The 22,491-nt window shown below is 31.6% G+C and overlaps 1 protein-coding gene and 1 long non-coding RNA gene across 3 annotated transcripts in view; both read left to right on the top strand.

Annotated features, from left to right (window-relative positions):
* Window positions 1-12,245, top strand: part of mus301 (mutagen-sensitive 301) — a 41,893-nt gene extending 29,648 nt beyond the window's left edge. For both annotated transcript variants that reach the window (XM_067049937.1, XM_067049938.1), the window contains 4 exons: window positions 1,033-1,206; window positions 4,700-4,813; window positions 5,786-5,920; window positions 11,823-12,245. In XM_067049937.1, coding sequence (XP_066906038.1) covers window positions 1,033-1,206; window positions 4,700-4,813; window positions 5,786-5,920; window positions 11,823-11,894 — 495 coding nt within the window. In that variant the 3' untranslated portion in view covers window positions 11,895-12,245. The remainder of the gene's footprint in view (window positions 1-1,032; window positions 1,207-4,699; window positions 4,814-5,785; window positions 5,921-11,822) is intronic.
* An 8,761-nt stretch (window positions 12,246-21,006) lies between these two features.
* LOC136796375 (uncharacterized) overlaps window positions 21,007-22,491 on the top strand; it is a 21,648-nt gene continuing 20,163 nt past the window's right edge. Inside the window, exon 1 of the long non-coding RNA XR_010844080.1 lies at window positions 21,007-21,275. This is a non-coding gene — a long non-coding RNA (uncharacterized lncRNA). The remainder of the gene's footprint in view (window positions 21,276-22,491) is intronic.

The raw sequence follows: 22,491 nt of genomic DNA, 5'->3' as shown, positions 1-22,491 counted from the left end.
TTTAAAAATTTAACTGTTTATTGAAATATTACAATTACAATCTACCACATTCAAGGATACTGAGTGTAGGGATGTAAGTACACAATTATATCATATACATATATACATATTTACAAAAAAAAGTAACTAAGTAATAATAGTAAAAAATACAACTAATATAAAAATAATGAAGTATAAACTCAAATGTATACAAAAAAAATTATATATACACATTGTAAATAAACATAGAATAACTGAGTTAAATAATAGAAAATAAGAAAACAACTGAGGTAAATAATTAAAATAAAGTAAATATAATCTTTTACACAATCATACCTATATAGTTAATATTAGTAATAAAAATAAGAGTAATAACAGAGGTAGGAGTAATAATTAAGTAAATGAAAGGAAACAAGAGTTATTCAAAATAAAATAAAACAGAAATAAATAAAAGATGCTTCAATGATAGTATGAAAATTAGTATTAATAGAGAAAAAGAATAAGATAATTAAATAAATATTTGAAGACCAGATAACATAAAATAGCTAGAACAAAATAGTATATGAAATAGTTATAGAAGTAGGCTTACAAGATAAATATAATGGTACTAACTTAAATACTAAGTTGTTCTATTATTTATTTCTCTGTTTTGTTTATGCCCCTGGAAAAACCATCTCTATCCCTCATTCTTAATCTAAAGGTTAAAAATTTCACAAATTTATCAATTATATTATTCTCTTTTTTAAATTTTGTATATTTATTTACTAACTTCATCTATATTATTGCTTTTATTGTTTATCAATTTTCTTTTTACTTAGTTTATATCTCTCTTTTGTTATTTCATGTGTTATTCTTTATACTTCTACAATATATCACTTTCATCGTACCTCAATTTATCTTGTATCATTTTGTCTGTTATCTGTTATGTTGATTACCTTTAGTAAGTACATATTTACAATACTTGATTAAAAAGTAAATTTTTTTATACAATCCATTATATTAAATCTTTCTGCACCTTTTTTATTATTTTAACATTGTGTAATTTAATTTTAGACTCTTCCTGAAAAGATACTCAAAAGATTTTTTATTAGTTTAATTTTAAATGAATTATGGACCGGACAGAATGTTTGGAGTGTTTCAAAAAAATATAAGCTTTCTAGAGGATTTGTTTATAATTTGTTGTCTACAAGTTCTTCATTTGCTTCTTCTGTTATCCGTTTTTGTGAAGTAAGTATGTTGATTCTTTTTTCTTACTAATTTCAGAAGTGATTTTTATATTTTTCTTAATAATTTGAATTCATAAATGAATAGTTTTTTTTTTTTATAAGAAAGGTTTATACAAATATTGTAGTGATATAAATTTGGTTTTGAAATAATAAATATTCATTACATCTCTGATTCAATCTCATGCTAGTAAAAATGGAATCTTTTTCATTCTTAATAATCATACACAATTTAATTATTTATACATTTAAGACATCATTAGTAGTAATTAATAATATATAAAAACCTTAGAAAGCCCTGCAACGTGGGGTGAAACTTTGGCTCAAATAAAAATAGTACTAAATATTACTATTTGAGTTTAATTTTACCGCACCTGGACCATATTCCATTTATTATAAAAACCTTCAAATTGATGTGGCTTTTATAGTTGATTCGGAAAGATGTTGGTGATTTATAAAGAAAGCATTGAAAAATGAGTTCATAATATTGACTCAGGAATATGTTGTTCTTGGTTTGTCAGACATTGATGTGAACTTGGAGTTAAAACTGGAAGATTAACTAACACTGAAAGAGGAGTGAGTTTTTGACTCACTTGACTTTTGCGACTAAGTAGTGCTAGGTCTTCCTTTCCTTAAGACCTTGATTTACGGACATCGTAATAGTTATGATCAACTTAAATGCATATTTATTTCTGTCTCAAAATTACGACTACATTTAATTATTTATCCGCTTTGTAATTTAGAAAGAAAATATTGTAAAATCTGAAATAAATGAAACATCATATTGTATAATATATACTATTCCTATAACATCCTAAAAACACAAATAATTGTTTTTCATTTCCTCTTTGGCAATACTGATGACCTAACTTCATTGTATATGACTTTCTTTTGATTCATAGAACATTTAATTAAAAATCTATCTCTTGGTTTTATAATGATACCATTTTTAATTTTTACTCTTATAGAATCACCAGAGAAGGAAACATTACATAACACAAATAGAGTGGGGCAAAAAGTAATTACAATTAAAATTACTTTCCAATTACTAAACACTTACAGTAAACTTACAGTCAAGCAGGGTATGTTGGGTAAAACTGATTGATTTGTAGAAAGCCACACTAGAGTGAGCGATGGAAGGACAAAGAATTCACTAGAAACATTACTGTCAAGAAAGACCATAGAGACAAAACAGTTTATAAGAAATGAAAATGATAAAATAGAAGTATAGTTATACAAGTTAATACTCACACTGTTATTCATATATAAGTCACTCACTCAATATATTTCATTTTCTGTCACATTGTTCAATTTGTAGTTTCAAATTTGTTTTTCAGTTTTTTAGACACTACTTACTTATATTATGCATATCTTCTTACCTACATAATATTATATTTCATCTTTCACTGTTATCAATCCACTACTGTCCAATTCCATGGTTATCAATCAATTATTTTGTATTATTCAATTCAATATTTTGTATAGTTCCAAATTTGTTTGTATACTATTTCTTTTCAATCTTATGTTTTTCTAAATGATGGTTGTTATCTCTTTTGTTCAATAGCCGTGATTAAGATCTAAAACTCATGTTGAAACGTCGGCATAAATAAATATTTTTTTGTTTATTTATGTTTTTCTTTGCTGACCGCACCCCCCCGACCATCTTCTCCAATCAGTAATCTACGGTCAACTATCTACACCTCATTATAATTGTACTAGTAGTCTAAAGTCACAATTAATTATTAAACCAGTGTAATTTCAACTAAAAATTTCAATCAAATATAATTAATATTATGTTATGCCCAAAACTGACACTAAGCAATTGGATTTGTAGTAAATCCTTGTAAAAACCAAGAATAAATAGAAAAGTCTAGAATATTATTCACAAAAATAAATTCCAAGTCATGGGTTTCGACATTGCTACAAACAGTTAAGAGCTCCAAACTCAAAGACACTTAAAAATCACTTGCTAAATGCTATTCACAAGATACTAAAGAAGGTTATTTCACCATCAAGATTGTAACTAGCAATAAAAAGTTATAAAGAATCCTAAGTGTAAAAGATCATTGTCAACTTCGAGCAAACTTCAAGGCCAAATCATTATGGATGGAAGACAATGCTTTGTGTTCAGTGGGATCTGAAGGGTATGATCTAAATGGCCATTTTTAAAGTTACCTATTACCAATTATGTAAATATGAAACCACAATTTATGTAAAGACACAAATTTATTGTAGAAACTGTTGTATTTGAAGTGTTGGAGATCTCTAGCTATGATTTTTTCCTATTCATCTGACTATTTGTGGATGCCATACCCAAAAAAAAAAAAACTGCTTCTCTTAAGTGGCAAACCAGTTTTGAGAAATTTTTGTTAGATGTGAAGCATTTCCCAGCAAGTGTGGTCCCATTGAAGCAAATAAGTTGTAATTGGATGGAACCAAACCTGGGGAGTAAGCATTATGTATTTCTCAATGAAATGCTTCTATCATTTCCTTAGTCAGTTTTTCTGTGTGTGATGGTGCATTATAATAAAGCAAAGTCACTTTGTGTTGCCGTTTTTGATATTCAGGTTGTTTTTCACACAAATCTTGATGTAAATAGGTCATTTGTTGTTATTAGCATTCAGTATTCAGTATTTTAGCTTGTTATAATAGATCATACCTTTTAGATCCCACCGAACACAAAGCATTGTCTTCCATCCATAGTGATTTGGCCTTGCAGTTTGCTTGGAGTTGACAATGATTTTGTACACTTAGGATTATTGAAATATATCCACTTCTTATTGCTAGTTACAATTCTAATGGTGAAATAACTTTATTTTGTATCTAGTGAACAGCATTTCAAAACTATGTTCTTATTTCTCAATCAATTGATTTATAAGTCCCATCAAAATCTCCACTTTTGGATTTTTTTTGCCACTCAAAATACTGTGATTTACCATCAACATGTTCACCATAAGCTTCAACAAGTATTAATGTGATTCTGCTGCAGGTTTCTTCAAACAGTAACAGAAAATTAATGCTGTTTGCAAATCTTACTTTCAGACACAAAATTTGACTTATTAAATGCTATTAAAAACTATGTTGTATAAAATTTTATTGTTATGAGCTGAAAATCTTAATCAAATGTCAAAACAGGAAAATAGCACTGATGATGCGGTTTTAAGGTAACTACATTGACATTTAACACCGTTTGTTGACAAATTCCTCTTTTATATTTACAGACCCAATACTGTTGACCAAAAAGGTTAACATAATTTTTTTTGAAAGCCTGAATTTTTTCATGTAATTTATTGATCCAGTCCCCACTAATAAAATCATATCTTGTATAACTTAAGCCATTATCCATGATATAATATTCAGCATCAGGTATGATGTTCAGTGGACATCAATAATTCTGATTTCTGCAAAAACGTACAGATATTTATTAGTTTTTATACTGTTGTTACTGGTTACCTGATAGCATGGTAGCATACATAATATTATGTTCATTATTTAAGGTTATGGTAGAATTAAAATGTTTTGTGAATTTACTTGGAAACTTTCCACAACAACTTGGCTTCTGCTGTTCTCCTGAGTTGTTGCCACTTTTAGAATTGCCTGCTGTAAACAAGGTAAGTTATTTTCATTGTAATACTATTAATCTACTTCATATCCAATATTTTGTAATTATGTTCCTAATTTTAAATCTTAAAGTGCTGTATTTTATTAGATGTATTGCTTATTTATGATTTAATTTCTTATTCAAGGCTAAACTAGTTTAGTGTTAATATTTCTAAAAATTAAGATAAATATACATTATATAATCTTTCAATGGTTAGTTTTTATAAAATTGTTTATTGATTGAGCCTCACAGAATAGGTACATTTCCATTCTCACATGAGTTGAAATTTCACTGGAAACCCATGTAATAATATTCATTGAGAATTCAAGTAATTCAGCACAACCCTCTCCAGGTGGTTTAGGGAGGTTTTCTAGCCAACTAGATAATTCTGAAAATTGGTTAAAGCTAAATGGTTAAGCCATAGATAATGATACCTTTTTAAGATTCCAAAAACAAATAATTAATTAACATAGGGATATTTAAATTCTTTATATCAGTGGATCAACTGAATGCCAATGACAAAAGGATATAAGTTGACAATACTAGCTGACCAAATTTTTGAAAATGATAATGAAACATACTTGTAAAAACAAAACTTTCAAATATTAGAAGTTATTTTTGTCTAAAATTGCTCAGAAAAAGTGAAGGAACTCTATATTAACATGTTTAACAATATAATTCATAATCAATCATGGAATTTGGGAAAAGAAATTGTAAAAAACAAAATTTTAATTCTAATGGAGTTTTTAATGCTTTTTGGTTTATATTAACTGTTTTTCCTATGAGATTTTTTTTCAGCTATTCCCTTTTATTTGTATTTATTTACTAAATAATGTTTTCATTTTAATCTATTATATTACAGAGATTGTGAAAATTAGATATTCTATTTGATTAAATTTTAACTCTGATTTGGTAATTTCATGATTTTATTAAATAGTGTTTTGTTGTTATTTAGGTCTTATGTAAATATTTGATATTTTAGGGTAGAGCGAAACTCCTTTTTAATGCTGGGTTCAAAGATTTGAGGATGATAGCGAATAGTGATCCAGAAACGTTAGCTAATTCTGTTTATTATCTCCCAATAAAACATGCCAAAAAAATCATAGAAGGTGCTAAGGTAGGATAATATATTTTACTAATTGTACATCCTTTCTTACAATGACAACCCCACCCCCATCCTTTTTGCCTTCTATCTCATTAACCTGTTAAACTAATGTATTATTAAATAAAATTAAAACCTGTGTAACATTTTATGATCGAGCATTCTTTTAAAAAATGGTTGTTTTGTTTCTTGGACTTGAAAACATTAGTAAAATCAAATTGAATTTTTGTGTGTTTTTGGTCTTCTAATTTTTTACCTAAAATATATGGATTCTCTTCTTTCATTTCTATCTCAAGCAGAATTCCTTTTATATTACTTGGTTTTTATTAAGTTAGTTTTTGGTCTGATAGGTTTTTTTTTTGTTATTCTTTAGGGACCTAGTCACTGAATGAAGTTATTTTTTTTATACTTTCAGATACATATATAATCATTATGCCCTCTTTCCAATATTGTTGGACTTACTTGCTAAATATTCATCTAGGTGCATTTTTATTTTGCTTTCGGATTTGTGACATTTGACACGGAGAGGATTTTTTAACAAGAGAAACAAGTAATAAACGGATGGGACAAGGTCTAGGGAGCACGGAGGATGAGGTATAACGTCCCAATTAGACTGTAAGAGTTTCTGTCTTACGTCATCACAATATGTGGTCTTGTGTTGTTGTGATGAACAACGATACCTTCTCAATTCTGGTAGTGTTTTGGCTATGGTGGCTTTTAATTTATCAAGTTGATAGTAATGCTTTGCAAAATTGATCATTTTACTTTTTGGTACAGTACACTACACCTTTCCAGTCCCACTAAATACTCAAAAGAACTACCTTTGGATGAAGTTCTGGTTTTGCAATAGTTGAAGGGCGATTTTCCTTAAACTAAGTGTTTTTTCGATGCACAATGTACTATAAAATGAAAGTCTCGTCACCAGTAAGTCTCTTTAAAAAAAGATTTTTTTTTCATGTTGCTGACAAAGCAAATAGCATGTAGTGGCTCATTAGCTTAGGGTTACTGCTTTTTTGAATTCTAAATGTGATGATAGAGAACTCTTTTATAGCCCTGTGAATACTCCAGCTAGCCACAACACCCATATTCAATTGTATTTGTAAAGTGGTTCCACAACCAATTTTTGTTTCTATTCGCGGTCTATTGTTACCTAACATTCTGTCTTTAACTGCACCTCCTCAATGTATCCATGAATCATGAAAGTGATATTCAGAATAAATTATCATTTTATGTGAATATTCTTAGAAACTGCTAATCATTCAGATTTTGAATCTGAACGTAGTCGGCTATCCCTTCATGAGCATTTAAAAAAAATTAGTTTTTGTATTTGTATAGTACACAAATTATCCATTTTGTAGGTCTTTAGGTTTATAAATAGATTTTCAATTTTTTAAAGGCAACTCTATTAGTATAGTGGTTGTACTAGAAGAATAAAAAAATACATGTCTAGCCTGTATATTGTTTCCAATCGTATCTCTTGTAAATGCAGTTCAAATTATTTATATCAATTAATTTTGAAAAATTTTCATAACAAAAACATTGCTATACTAAGTGAATTGAAACGTTTTTTATACAAATAAATGAAAAAGAAAAAATTTAAATGGGTTATTTAATGTGTTCCAAAAAATTATAGGTAACTAAGTTTGAAAAATTTGCTCAGTTTTGCATTCTAATATGGAAGTTTGAAGTTTATGTATAGAGAGAGAGAAATGCTTTATTCATCCATGCTGCCCAAATACATCAGGTTGCTGCATTACACAGCATACTAATCAATCCGAGATCGGGCATATATAAATTACATATATTTACATGATATAATAAAATAAAAAAGAAAAACAGTACCTCCCCCCCCCCCAGTTTTCTTTCAAAATTAATTCCAGTCTATACATTAAATACAAATATTTCAATTTATTCTTTTTGTCTTTCCCTTTCTTGTTCCTTCCATTTCACCATTTCTTTCCATTTCACAAGTTTACTTCATTTGATCAACAAATTCACTCTCCCCAATTCACCCTCTCAGATCCTATTCAGTGACCTGTTAAACAAATTTACCATTAGACAGCAATATGAGATCAAGCCAGAGAAATATTAGTCACAGCAGTAGATCAGTTTACAGAAAAACAAACAAATAAATACATTTTACCAAAACAAAACTAATACATAGATTTTAAGGAAAATATATTAAAAAGTTGGTTAAAAGAAATACTTGAATGGATAAATAAGTTTTAAAAAAATAAATAAAAATGATAATAATGAAATAATTTAATGAATAAATAAAATAAGGGAATACATAAGTTAAAATACACAAATCAACAGGTCCACATACTAAAATAAATAAATTAAACAATGAATAATCTCAGAGCTAATTCCCATGCAGGTGATGATGTATGATCCCCAGGGAGTCCAAAATAATATTTTCTGCCAAAATCGCAATATCCACGATGCTAACACCTAGGCCTTCTAAGAAGCTCCTGGTTCTATCTGGTATTGTTCCACGAAATCCAAACAGAGGCCTCTCACGGTGAACTCTCTCTCTGAAGGTCTCGCAGAATTTTCCCTTAAAGAAAGGGACGCATTTTTCATATGTTTCCTTTATTTCCCTTCCCACTCCACCCTCTACTCTCAAATCTTACAGTCAGATCCAAGACCAGAGCCGTGCCTCGGATTTTTGTAAATGCGACAATATAGGCATATCTTAGGATCCGTCAGTAGCAACCCTATAAACCTCCTCGAAGCAGGGGTGCACTAGGGTGCATAGTTGATATTTAGTTTCAGGGTGTTTGCCCATTCTGACCCCGAGAGTATCTGCTTTAGTCGCTGGTAATGGACCAATGCTGTAGTGGAGCTTCCACATTGACTGCGGATCCTCGATATCTCCTGGGTGCGTACAGCATCGCCAATGAGGTGTTAGCAGGGAGCCTGATCATGGCCTTGATACTCCTGTGGTTATTGGTATCAATGCCCTCTAATATAGCAGGACGTATTTTTGTAAGAGGAGCAGTCTGGAGAGGGTAAGTAAGGCCCGGGAACAAGTATTGGTGGACAACGTTGATCTTTTTTTCCGGTTTGAGAAAGTATGAGCTTACTAATTTATCAAGGTTATTATTTAACTTTGTCACTACTTCTCCAAATACTAGCTCTCCCGAGAATGTACATCCAAGGTATTTGATGGTGTCCTCAGCTTTTGCTGTTTGGATTACCTCTGTATTCTCAAGGGAGAGCTTTGTTGACTGCAGCTCTCCTTTGTACATTATGATACCCACACTTTTCTTTGCATTTATTGCCAAACCAATCTCCACGAGCAGCCTCTAGACACTATTTATTATTTTTCCTGCAGAACTCCTGTCTCGCGCCGTCACAGCCCGATCGTCTCTGAAGCCTGTGAGGACCTCTCTTGGTCATTTCTCAGGTTTTATCCAAACTTATTACCAAACTCCTGATCACAGAGCTTGTGGTACAAATGATAATGGCTAGGTTGAACAGTGAAGGTGACAAGGGCTGCCCTGAGGCACCTCCCCCCCCCACAAGAAACTGATCTGGCTATGGTTAGGAGAGCTGCAAACACATTTGTGAGGCCAGATGACACACCTCTTGCCTCCAGCAAGCTCACTATTTGTCCATGAACAACATTGTCAAAAGCACCAATCATGTTTAGAAAAACCATTGCGCAATCTTTTTTTCCTATTTTTGGCATCGTTTATAATCTTTTTTATTCCCCTCCCTTGCCATTTTTGGCATACGGGGTGTGGCAGCAGTGGTGTAGTGCGCTAGGGTTTGCGCATGCCACTGCTCCCAAAACTCAACAATTTTTATTTCTTTATTTTTTCAAAATTATTATTACAGTAATAATCTTAAGAGGGTGCCTTTTAATTATTGGGAACAATTTTAACTGTGGTACACCCCAGCGTGTTGAGCGCCTTACTTATGGGGCTACACCTTGTCCACTGCATCCGTCCGGGTGCCTCCTGCAGTTTGCCAGCCTGGTCCAGCCCTCCTGGTCTCAGTCTGGGTCAGCTTCCTCCTCTTCCGGTGGGTCGCCGATGTTGGGTGATCAAGCCCTTCCCATTGTGAAATGAGTGGAGCCCACCACTTCCTTCCACCTGTAAATGAAATCCCTGAAGAAGGGATAATTCTCTTCTTCCATCAAATGGGGGAAGTCTAACTCGACGAGGGGCGAAAATTCTAGTCTTTCTCGACAGCCTGGCTCAGTGTCCTTCCATGGTGGAGCAATCTACTTCTACATGTTCTTCTGTTTCAGGAACTCCGCTTGTGGGGCACTAGGGGTCGATGTTCTTTCCAAAGCTATGAAGTTTCCAATCAATAATTTACCAACAGATACCGAAACCTTTTCACCTGCATGGAGGATTCATTAGGAATCAATATAAAAAATATATAACAGATTTATAAATATAAATGTAATAAGTAAAATGCTAAAATAATGATTAGTTAAAAAATATACAAATATAATAAAGATAACTTTAAAATTGGTTAAAGATTAAATAAATAAATATATACATATAAATATAGAATTATAGCTCATATGATTAAAACTATATATAAATAATAATAAAGAAACAAATATGACAATATTTTAGGATTATCAGTATGAGAGTCAGTAAGTTAAAATATATATACAAACGTTAAAAATACACAAAAGTGATAAAAACATCAAGCGAGTTAAAAATGTATAAATAGGTTAAAAATTGATTAAAAAATATGTTAGTCTCTAGGTTAAAATATATATACAAACATTTAAGATATAAATATGATTTTAAAAAACATAAAACTTGTTAAAACAGTATAAATAAGTTAATAATTAGTTGATATATGTGAGTCGCTAGGTAATAAGTAAAATTACAAATATATATATATATATATAAATAAATAAATAATTAATATATTTAGATACAATAGGTTAAAAAAAGAAATAAATAAATTTAATAATGAAAGAAGAAAAACAAGTGATTACTTCTGTATATCTAACCACTGCTATGAATAATGAATGTTTGTCTTTCCATGCTACCAAACTGATGTTCTCACTGCAAAAAGGAATGAAATCTTAAAAGGGGATCCAATAGAAGGAAAAAAGAAAAAAAAAATCAAAAAATTCACAAGAGCTATAAATCAATTTCTTTTCCCCCAAACAACTATGGTGTAATTGACTATTTAATGTCTTTCAGCCATACATTCAATATAATAATATATAGAACAATTAATCACATTTTGATACAAAGTTACAAAAAAATCCCTTATCATGAATAATATAAACAAAAAAAAATAAGTGTAGGGATTTGAAGAAAAAAAAAAAAACCACCCAGGCTAGGAAAAAGGAGAAGAAGACAACAGTATTAAAACTAGCTGAATACACATATAAAAAGAAAACAAAAATTATAGTAACAATACAAGGTGTTGGTTCTTCCGATAACAGACGACGTGATCTTGGAAGACATGGTACCTTGATCGTCCAGCTGGGTACGGGGTGAGGTGGGAGTGGTAGGTTGGTTCCTTCCAATTGATAAGGCCAGACGGGCCCCACTTTTGAGTCGCTGCTTCTCTTCTTGCTAAACTTCAAAATTCAGGCCCTATTTACATGAAACTTGGCAGATCACTTTCTAGCCTCATTATCCTCGATTATGCCGATTTTCAATCGAATTAGACTAAAAAAGAACGCCCACGAGGGCAACGTGGACCCGATGTGTGGCTGTCAACGACCAGAGCCGAACTCTCTATAAAATCTCTAATAAAATTATTAACTAAGTGTTTACTTTTAGTTAATCATTTTTGAAGGATTTTTAGAATTTTTATCTATAAATTAAAAAGTTGTTAATGCATATTAAAAGAAAAGTTAAAACTTGCATGATTTTTTAATGAGACAGGTATATTTTATTATTACTTTATTTTCATAATTTTATTCCAGTTGCTTCAGCTAATAACATTTGAAACTCTTCAAGATGAAGTGGAATGTTTACGAGAAGGTATTGGTGTATAAGGTTTTAGTACTGTAGTTTGTAAAATAATGAAAAATATTACTTTCTTAAACCATTTTTTGAATTTATAAGATTGCTTGAAGTTTTTAGCAATTTTGGTTTAGCAGTTTTATAAATATATTTTTAAAATCAAGTATGTTATTTGTTTATCAATAATAATGTATTTTGTTTTTTCATCACTACTTTACTTTTTTCATTATTAATGTCATATAAAATAAATATACGAAAACATGAAGTATTTTACTGTGTGAGAATTATGCCAAAGGAAATATTGAAATTACTACAAATAATAACAATACAATAATTTTAGTTTGGCCCATGTTATGAAATATATATTTTCTTGCTATAAAATATTTATGTTTATGTGTATGTACAAATAATAATAAAAGATATTTATCTGTTTTTGTTAATTATAATAAATTATTTTTAAAGTAATAATAATGTTTATTAATAACCTATTCCAGCCTTCTTGGGATGGTTTGAGATCCTTCCCTGGATCCACCACAAAATGAAAGTCTACCCATTTTGACCGGACCGAAGCTAGTATCACTTCTAATACTAGAATGCCAAGTTAGTGCCATCATGACTTGGTGACTCACTTTCCTCTTATTGGTTCTGATTTTTGCTGCATCTCACCAGTTCCTCAGTCCCAATTGTCAAGTGTCTCTGTCCGCCTTATTGCCTCATCGGCTCCTTTGTCTTCCTCTTCTCCTTATGCCTTTCATCCTTGCACTCACTACCATTTAAGGGTATCTTAATCTTATCAATTTTTTATATTATATTTACCACATGTACATATTGTATGCCATAAGTTCGGTTTACTTGTTTACTTTAGTTATAATTTGGACCTAAATATAAAACTGTTTAAGGTTTAACATAAATCTGTAATTACAATTATTTTCTCCATGATTCACATTTTTTTAAAAATATAGCAGCTCTGGCTTTATTTATTTATATTGTGTTGCTCCCCTGAAATTTTCACTTTACCGCTGAACTCTATTTTAGTTTTATTGAACTTATTATGGTCATTGAAAGAAAATGAGACTTCAAACTTCACGTTTTATTAGCACTTGCAAGAATTTGTAATATGTCACCCATCCTGAAGTAGGTTAGAAGTTAGATTAAGCCCTTAAAACCTATGGAAATCTTTAGGTATCTATATTTTTTGTTTTCTGCTAAATTTTGTTTAAAAGCACAATCTTATGAAAAACTTCACGAATATGAATTATATAGAGAATTATTGTAATATATTTTCTTCGTAAAAATTAAAATATTAAGTTTTTATAATAGACTAATTTATTTATAGATTCAGTTATTCAAGATATTTAGTTTTTTCATTATTCTGAATATTATTCTTATGGAATTATGTTTGTCTGTATGAGTAAAGCAGTAATCCTTTTGCACAATCCTATCTCTCTAGCACCACCCATTCTGACAATCCTCAAATGTTAAAACAAAAGTAGCCAGGAGGCCTCCTGTAAGTAGTTTTATATTGGAGTTTTGGCTTTGGCATGATTTTCCAGTGAAGTCAGGAATGTCTATGTCCTCATTCAGCCTCTATTTCTTTCAATACCTGTGATGCACTTACGAGTAAAGCCTTGTTTTTCCCTGTACAAGTGGGGTTCGAAGATGCCTACGTTTAAGATGTTTATTTAACTTGAATTTTTATTTTAACTTTTTTTTCTGTTTAGTTTTTAATTAATTTATATTTTGTGTATATGTGGAGTGAATAAACTCTTATCACTATTATCCTTGATTGATAAAATGTAACAAACCTCAATCGAAACTGCAATTTCTATTTATTTAAATTGGGATTATAATATTAAATAGATGAAGAGTATAATTGATTACAATTTAAGTGTATCCGAGAATTCAGAATGGATAAAATGTATTAAAATTTACATATCATAAATTCTACTGCAATATATCTAGAGTAAGAAGGTTGCAGAGGATTCAGTTGCTGAAAATTTAGTTTGAAACATCTCAATGTTTTGGGTGTCAAACTAAAATTGATAAAACCGTGATAACACTGATATACTACCAGTATTATTATTTTGGACATATAATAAATACTTGATTGAGGTCAAAGACATTGGGTAAGGCTCAAGAGTGCCCAGTCCAAAACAATGTGGATTCAATACCTACCTGGATAAGTTAGTTATTAATTTGTGGCAGTATGATGTTGGAATATAATGTTGAACCCCTTCTGGTCAGTATGAAATGGCGATCTTCTAATGGGGTTGAAAGTATAAAATACCCCCCCAATTTCCTTTGTTTCAACACCAATACCAATAGATATACTAATACCTCTAAGGAAGAATTTTTTGGAAGTTGCTATTATAGTACAAGTTAAAAAAAAACTTTGGAGATGTCATGAATTATTTGACACAAATGTGTGACTAAGGGTAGTCAGTATTTGGAACACATGAATTAGGATTCACTGATTTGTCACAAAAAAAAATTAATACTTATTAAATCTCAAATAAATACCAAATTTTCAACCATTTTTAAAATTTTCTGATAAAAGGTGGAGGAATCTCAATTCCTTAAAAAAATGTAATACTTATTAAAGCTCAAATAAATATCCAATTCTCTGCCATATTTTGAATTTTCTGATGAAAGATGGAGGAATCTCAATTCCTTAGAAATACGTTATTCATATTATAAAGAGCAAGTGTCTTATTCCTGTGCATTTTCATAGAATTTGTTTGCTTACTCCTCAATCCATTTCTCTGTTTCCCCCTTTCCCATGGTCCATTCTCATCTTAGTCTTTGGTGCGGCCAACACATCGTTTAACGAAATGAAAAATCGATTGTATAACATATGTTTTTATTGTTTAAAAAGGCATATGTTCTCTTTTGTTTTTATACTGTAACAAATAAAATAGACAGTTTGTGAGTCTCATGGTGTGCACAGACGATTTCTTAGAGTCTCAGTGTGCACACACATGTCGTCTCCTCACTAAACACTCGTAGTTAACATCATTCTGGCCATCCGCGCCAGCTTAATCATTTTAGCCACGGCGGGCGGACTACTTCGATTCATCCTCCAAGAGGACAAAGCGGGCGGACGTACGTCCTATTGTCGATCTACCTCCACGAGCACATCCGCTCAAGACAACAACCACAACCGGGGCCCCATCAATCACCGGTGATATAAGACTTTTTTTCTCTTTTGTTCAATTCATTTAATTTTGTAATAGTTTTAAGCTTTCTTTTTTTTTCTAGTTTATATATTTTGTGTTCCTTTTATTATGTTCACTTATTTACAAATACAAAATAACAAAATTTGACTATTCTTTTCTTTTCACTACTTCTCACGGTTGGGCTAGTAAAGGTTCCTTTTGAACCCCTACCCGCCGTAAAATTTTGGTCTCATCTGGGCCGGATATTTTTCTTATTAATTTTTTTTCTCCTGATCCTCCGGTTTTCGAATTTTTTTTATTGTACTTATGTTATTTATTTCATCTCTTGTTTTGAATTATTTTTTATATAAAAAAATATTTTGTAAGGTGCTCCATTCCGCCATTAATTAATATCGTTGTTCTCGTCCTCTCTCTTCACTTATTATCTTTCAGTTTCTTTTTCATTCATATCATTCACCTCTAAAATGAAAATGGGCGTACCAGAGGACATCAAAATTCAATTTAAAGAGAAATTAAATTTCTATGTATTCCAGATTAAAACATTTACTTCTCAATGTCATTCGAATTCACTGGGTCATTGTTGTAAATTAATAAATTCCTTAGTGGTACAACAATAAAAACATTCTGTCCGTTCAGCTGTGCCAGAGCCACTTATTGACATTTCGTTGGAAGTTACCTCCATACAACAGTTGCCTGATTCACTGAGGTCAGATCGTCCAGCTACATCTGATCCTAATACATCTAACGATTTTTCGTTAGAAAATATTTTTGTCCGAGACGAAACTCCAGGATCAAAACGTCCAGCTGCATCAGATTCTAGTTACGCTTGCGACATTCCGCTGGTAAATAATTGTCTTCCATTTTCCTTACAATTACGGCGCACCTCCAAGAGGTCCCCAATCGGTGGTCAACCTGAACCTATCCGGCTACCTCAGCCCCAAATCCCAAGATCTAAACTGCCTACTTCACTAGACGTTAATAAAACCAATGACATTTGGTTGGATGTTACCTTTATGCAGAATCACTCACAGCACTTACCCTCTTCTGTGAGGTCTCCAGGCAGTTCTTTTGGTCCCACCGAACTCCATGAGCTTGATCCCTTGAGATTAGATCGTCCAACTTCATCTGATCTTAATAAATGTAACGACATTTTGTTAGAAGTTACATAATGAGGTGTAGATAGTTCCCCGTAGATTAATGATTGGAGAAGTTTGTCGGGGGGTGCGGTCAGCAAAGAACAACTTAAATAAACAAAACCATATTTATTTATTTTATGCCGACGTTTCGACCTGAGTTTCAGGTCATCATCAGGGGTTATGGCGTAGAAGGTAGGCCTGCAACATTAGAATGATGAAATAGGGGGTCGTTGTGAATGTATTCTAAGTCAGTGAGTAATTCTGGAATAATTTTTTGTGTAGATTTGGGTATGGAGAAATTAGGACCTAGGCTAAGAATGTTGAGTACATTGGAGGGAATATCAGTATACCCAATTTTCTTGACCTTTGGGATAAATTTTGTTGGTAAGTGATTCTTAATAAAGGTTATTGAACTTCTTAATGAGTTTTTGTTTTTTGTGTATGCGGGTTGAGTTGAAAATTGTGGTAATTAATGTGGAAAGACATTGTGGAATCAATGTGGAAAGACACAGTTGCAGGCCTACCTTCTACGCCATGACTCCTGATGATGACCTGAAACTCAGGTCGAAACGTCGGCATAAAATAAATAAATATGGTTTTGTTTATTTATGTTGTTCTTTGCTGACCGTACCCCCCGACAAACTTCTCCAATAGTTAGAAGTTACATTTCTCCGAAATGGTTCATTACGTCTAAACCCCAAGAGGTACCTACTCAGTGATCAAAAACTTCTTCTCATTAGTGTTTCTGAGTCCAAAACTCATAGATCTAGACGCCCAGCTGCATTAGATCCTCACCATACCAACGAAATTGCGTCAGGACTTCATCATCCACGAGATGATGCACTGCCGTAGTTGAAAACCAGAGATCAAACTAGTTCTCCTTAACCCCGTCAATGTCAATTTAAAATTTTTAACAAATTTTAGGCGGGCGGTATGTTGCGGCCAACATATGGTCCACAAATCGATTATTGGAACATATGATTTTTATTAAGTCAAAAAAACAAAACAACTACTCTCTGTTGTTTTTTATACTGAAAAATAGACAGACAACGTCTTAGCGTCTCAGTGTGCACACACATATCGTCTCCATTGTCTCACTACACACTCGTAGTTGCCAGGATTCTGGCCATCCGCGCCAGCTTAATCATTTTAGCCACGGCGGGCGAACCTGCGTCCTATTGTCGATCAACCTCCGCGAGAACATCCGCTCAAGACAACAACCACAACCGGGGCCTCATCAATCACCGGTGATATAAGACTTTTTCTCTCTCTTTTGTCTAATTTGTCATTTAATTTTGCAATAGTTTTAAGCTTCCTTTTTGTTCTAGTTTGTACATTTTTATATATTTTGTGCTCCTTTTATTATGTTCACTTATTTAAAAATACATAAATAACAAAATTCGGCTGTTCTTTTCTTTAAACTACTTTTCACAGTTGGGGTAGTAAAGGTTCCTTTTTAACCCCTACCCGCCGTAACAGTCTTGTTTCACTCACCAGTCAGCATTTAGACCTTTTCGAGTTAAATTGTTTTTGATTGTGTTTTAACATTATTTTAGCATGCCTAAAATTAAGTCAAAGTCAAAGGATTGCGCTTCCAAGTACAAAAGTGAGTTTCCCAATGAAACTTTTACAACGAGTGGAAGGGTTTTATTATGTGCGTGTTGTGACAAGGCTGTGTCAATATCGCAACGCTCTCAGGTCTTACAGCATATAAAAACTACTAAGCACCAGGAGAATCGTGAGAAAAGTATTTCGAGAAGGCAGACTTTCATTCCATCAGTTCTTTCCTCCTCAGATTCCACAGGCACCAATAGTATGTATTTAGATATGTGCCGAGCATTTGTCAGGGTGGACATTCCTATCTAAAAAATTAGCAATCCGGACTTAAAAACCTTTCTTGAGAAATACACATGCCGAATAATGCCCAATGAAAGCACTTTAAGAAACAATTATTTGAATATTATATACGAGGAGACTTTAACGGAAATTCGGAAAGCTATTTCGGATGGGCCGATTTGGATTTCTGTGAACGAGACTACTAATATCGAAGGGCGTTACATCGCAAACACAATCGTTGGCCGACTAAGTGTTGAGGCACCTTCAAAATCCTATTTGCTGAATTGTGAAATCCTCGAAAAATGTAACCATGAAATGATTGCAAAATTTTTCAACCAATCTGAAACTTCTTTGGTCTAAAGGCATCACTCATGATAAAGTTTTGTTGTTTTTGTCAGACGCGGCACCTTACATAAATAAAGTTGGTAATGCCCTTAAAGTTTTTTATCCTAAGATAGTTCGTTTGACCTGCCTGGCACACGCATTTCATCGCGTTGCTGAATTAGTGCGTGCTCAATTTCCAAATGTAGACATGCTTGTGTCCACAGTAAAAACAATTTTTTTAAGGCTCCCAGTCGTATTACTATTTTTAAAGAAACACCCTGAATTAGCTTTACCACCGGAACCCGTGATAACACGATGGGGCGCCTGGCTTGATGCAGCCCAATATTATTGTTTAAATTTTGAAAAAATTAAAAACATAATATCAACACGTAATGTTGACGCCGCTGCAGTAGAGAAAGCGAACAACTTGTTAACAATTAACTCAATAAAGACTGATTTGGCTTACATTAGTGCAAACATGGTATTTTTATCCAAAAAAAATGACAAAATAGAAGAAAAGGACCTTCCATTGACGCAAATTGATTTAAAGACTGTGAACGAATTTCGAAATACTGGAAAATATAGGTGGTGAAAACGGAGAAGTCATAAAGAAAAAAGTACAGGGTGTGTTAAAAAAAAAAATCCAGGATATAAAATCATTCAGTCCATTGGAGCCATTCTCCTCGGAACAAATGATGACAGCCGCCCAGGTGATGCAGAATACCGAACTAGATGCAATGGAAATAGCTTAATTTATGTATGCCCCTATAACAACAGTAGATGTTGAAAGATCTTTTAGCCGGTACAAGTCCTTCTGCGGTCAAACCGATGAAGATTTTTATTTGAAAATTTAAAAATGCATTCAATCTGCAATAATTTTGTAACAGACCCTGCTGAATAATTGATTTCTTCCAAAGTATTAAATATTTTTCTAAAGTTTTTTTTTCTTTTTCTTTTTAATAAGGATTATTCTTTATTTCCATTTATAATTTGTTCGGGGTGCGGTCAAAAAAACTCAAATAGTATATTCTACTATTTGAGTTTTTTTGACCGCACCCGGACCATATTCCTTTCATCTTTACACACGGTCAATCAATAATCTTCCATAATTTGTTCATAATTAATTCTGAGTAATTATTAATCAATTAGTTTAATTACAATTACTAATTAATGTCTTGTTATTGAACAGCTATGTTTTCTCCAAGTACATTTTTTTGTAACACATTTTAATATAATTTCTTTAAAATATTATCCATATAATATATAATAAATGCATATTTATGTAACTTTTTTAAAGTTATAAAATTGTTAATTAAATAGTAATTTATATTGTTGAAGAATACAACATTTATAAATACATATTTTTTAAAAATATTTATTAGCACATATTTCGGATTTTTTAGCTCATAAAAATCCTATCCCTAATGATAAATATGGTCATCTTACTTTTTGTTTTTCAATGGTGTGTTAAACCGAACTGATAGCTCAAAGAGGACCTGATAGCTGAGCGGGCTAGGGCGAGGTTCCGAGAAGGCTTGGTTCAGAAGGTTGTGGGTTTGATTCCCACCTGGGCTGGTCAATATTTATTTCGCGGCGAACCCGAGAAATGAACTATGACATTCACACTCTGGGGCTGTGTAGGTAGGTTCTGGTGTAGGTAGGTTGTTAATGAGTAACAATGGTAATACCATTTGATTTATACAAGAAACCATTAGTTAAATTAATGGAAGATTTAAAGACTTGATAGGATTTTATGAAAGTTATAAGTTATAAATTCTATCGAGGCTCAAATTTTCTCATTTCTCGTGCCATACCTAATTATTAAGTGTATCCTGGTTATGATGGAAAATCACACTTATCCAAATAATTTTCCAATATTTATCCCTATGTAATTTGGCTTTGTTTTTTTTTTTTTTTGTGTAACGCTATTATTATTCAGTGCTATCCGATGGACGACTTATCTAATTATTTGCAAATTTACATCAATTTATAACTATGGATGAACTTAGCTAAACTTAGGAAGTGGTTCCCTTAGCCTCTATTTGTTTTTAATTTCTACAGAAACAGAGATATTACTTTGTTATTAACAACAATTAATACAGAATATGAAAAATCACACTTCTTGGATACATTGTCGAAATTTACCCTATGCCGTTTTAGGATCGAGAGGGAAAGAGGTGTCCGAATTCATCAAGTTCTATTATTTGTTATCAGATCAGCTTGCCGGTTCAACGTTTCAGGTGAAACGGTTCAGCCTCTTGCGAAAAAATAAAGGTATCGTACTGTCGAACAGTTTTATTGACATATGAGACCGATATAACGATGCGTCCACTGGCTTCCCCTACCAAACATGCACTGTCAAAAGTATTCGGAATTTAATTAGACTTTTATTTTCTACTAATTTATATGTTTTTTAGGAGTTGGTACCCATTTGATGCTAAGAGGATACTACACAATAACAAAAAATAAAATTCGCAACGAAAATAATTTTATACTGGAAGAAGATAGTTGACTGTATGAAGTAGATTGTAGGAAGATAGTCCGGTGGCGGTCAATGAAAGGATCAAAATAGTAGAATAAAACTATGAAACTATTTATTGTTAATCTAATAATAAATAGTTTTATTATACTGTTTTGATAACTTTATTGACCGCCACCCTGTCCTTTATCTTCCTATAATGTAATTTTTTTATCTTTCAAGACTTACTTCTCTGTTTTTTGTAAGTCATGAACGGACCGGTCGAATATTTTGTTATCTTGAAGGAAGTGCCATGTTTGGGTGTTGTTTGGATGAGTTGCAGTTGTCATGTTTTATGGGCTTACAAATCGTCATTTAGTACAATGTTTAAGTTATTAAAGGATTATTTTACGTATTGGTATTTGCAGTATGAACTAATCACTAATATTTATATGTTCGAACCTTGGGAAAAATTTCTTTTACGTATCCTTTTTAATGAAATTAGTTTTTATAAGTTTTTGTTGGACTATTTCACTTATTGTTGTTTTATTTGAGTGAATATATCCACAAATAACATAAAGAAAGATCGTTCTTTCCTGAAAGAATTATCAAAATTTATGTTAATTATATTTTCTGTCTGTTCTGATAAAATTACATGGATAAGTTATTTGAATCCAAATTTATTGATTTACGTTTGCTGAATTCAGTTTAAGTAGTTCTTACACCAATTGAAAAATATAATGTTGGGGATGTAAGAGGAATGAAACATTTTTTTCAAGTGAGGCATTAATTTATTATTAATGCTTTCTCTATAAGATGTTCTTAGTGCTTATGTGGAATCTATATCTAACTTAGTGGCTCCAAAAAACAGACTGTTAGTTGTATTTTGATCTTAGCCCTAAAGTATTGGAAAAGTATGAAGGAGATGGTGAAGGGTGCTGTTAAGAAGAAATACAAAATGGTTCACAACAATTTTTGTTTCTTAACCGCACCCCTGTCCATCTTCATTCTCACTTATGGTCAATCATTTACATATTTATTAGAAGAATAATTTCATTTTGTAATCTTAGTCCTCTTCTTGGTTTTTCATACTGGTTCTGAAAGTGGGAAAATTTTTTAATTTGTCCAAATTTACTTATTTATGATGAAATCAGCTTTTTGAGTCTAATAATTACAAACAAGTATACACAATCAGTAAAATAATTTTGAAATGCAGGAATTCTATAATGTGTTGGAAAAAATATATATTCTGATATTAAAAGATTTAATTTTAGAATATGCATTTAATAAGAACTGTTTATGCTCTAATGAAAATATTATATTAAAACTGGTGATGAAAAGAATGGTGCAATAAGTAATTTAGTACCTAAGAATATAATTATTGTTTCTTTTTTGAAGACCAAGGGAAAAAAAGTACACTGTAGGCTTTCTCCTTCATTTATTAAAAAAATTTTATTTATGTATTATTTTTAGATCGTAGGGTTAATTAATATTGTTTTAACTCACATATTAACAACACCAAACCAAACCCATACTCAACAATAAACATGTGTTTTTGATGTTTATTTAAGTACAGTTTTACTTAATTTAATTGGAAATTAAAAAAACAAAACAATTTTACCTAACTAAGGCCCTATACTATCTCTTTTCTAATTATACCTATGCTATATATATATATATATATATTTATATATTATAT

Source organism: Halyomorpha halys, unplaced genomic scaffold, assembly GCF_000696795.3.
Source record: "Halyomorpha halys isolate HHAL.00 unplaced genomic scaffold, Hhal_1.1 Scaffold154.1, whole genome shotgun sequence".
Classification (NCBI taxonomy): domain Eukaryota; kingdom Metazoa; phylum Arthropoda; class Insecta; order Hemiptera; family Pentatomidae; genus Halyomorpha; species Halyomorpha halys.
The sequence above is the reverse complement of the archived record's forward strand: the minus strand, read 5'-3'. Positions and strand labels throughout refer to the sequence as shown.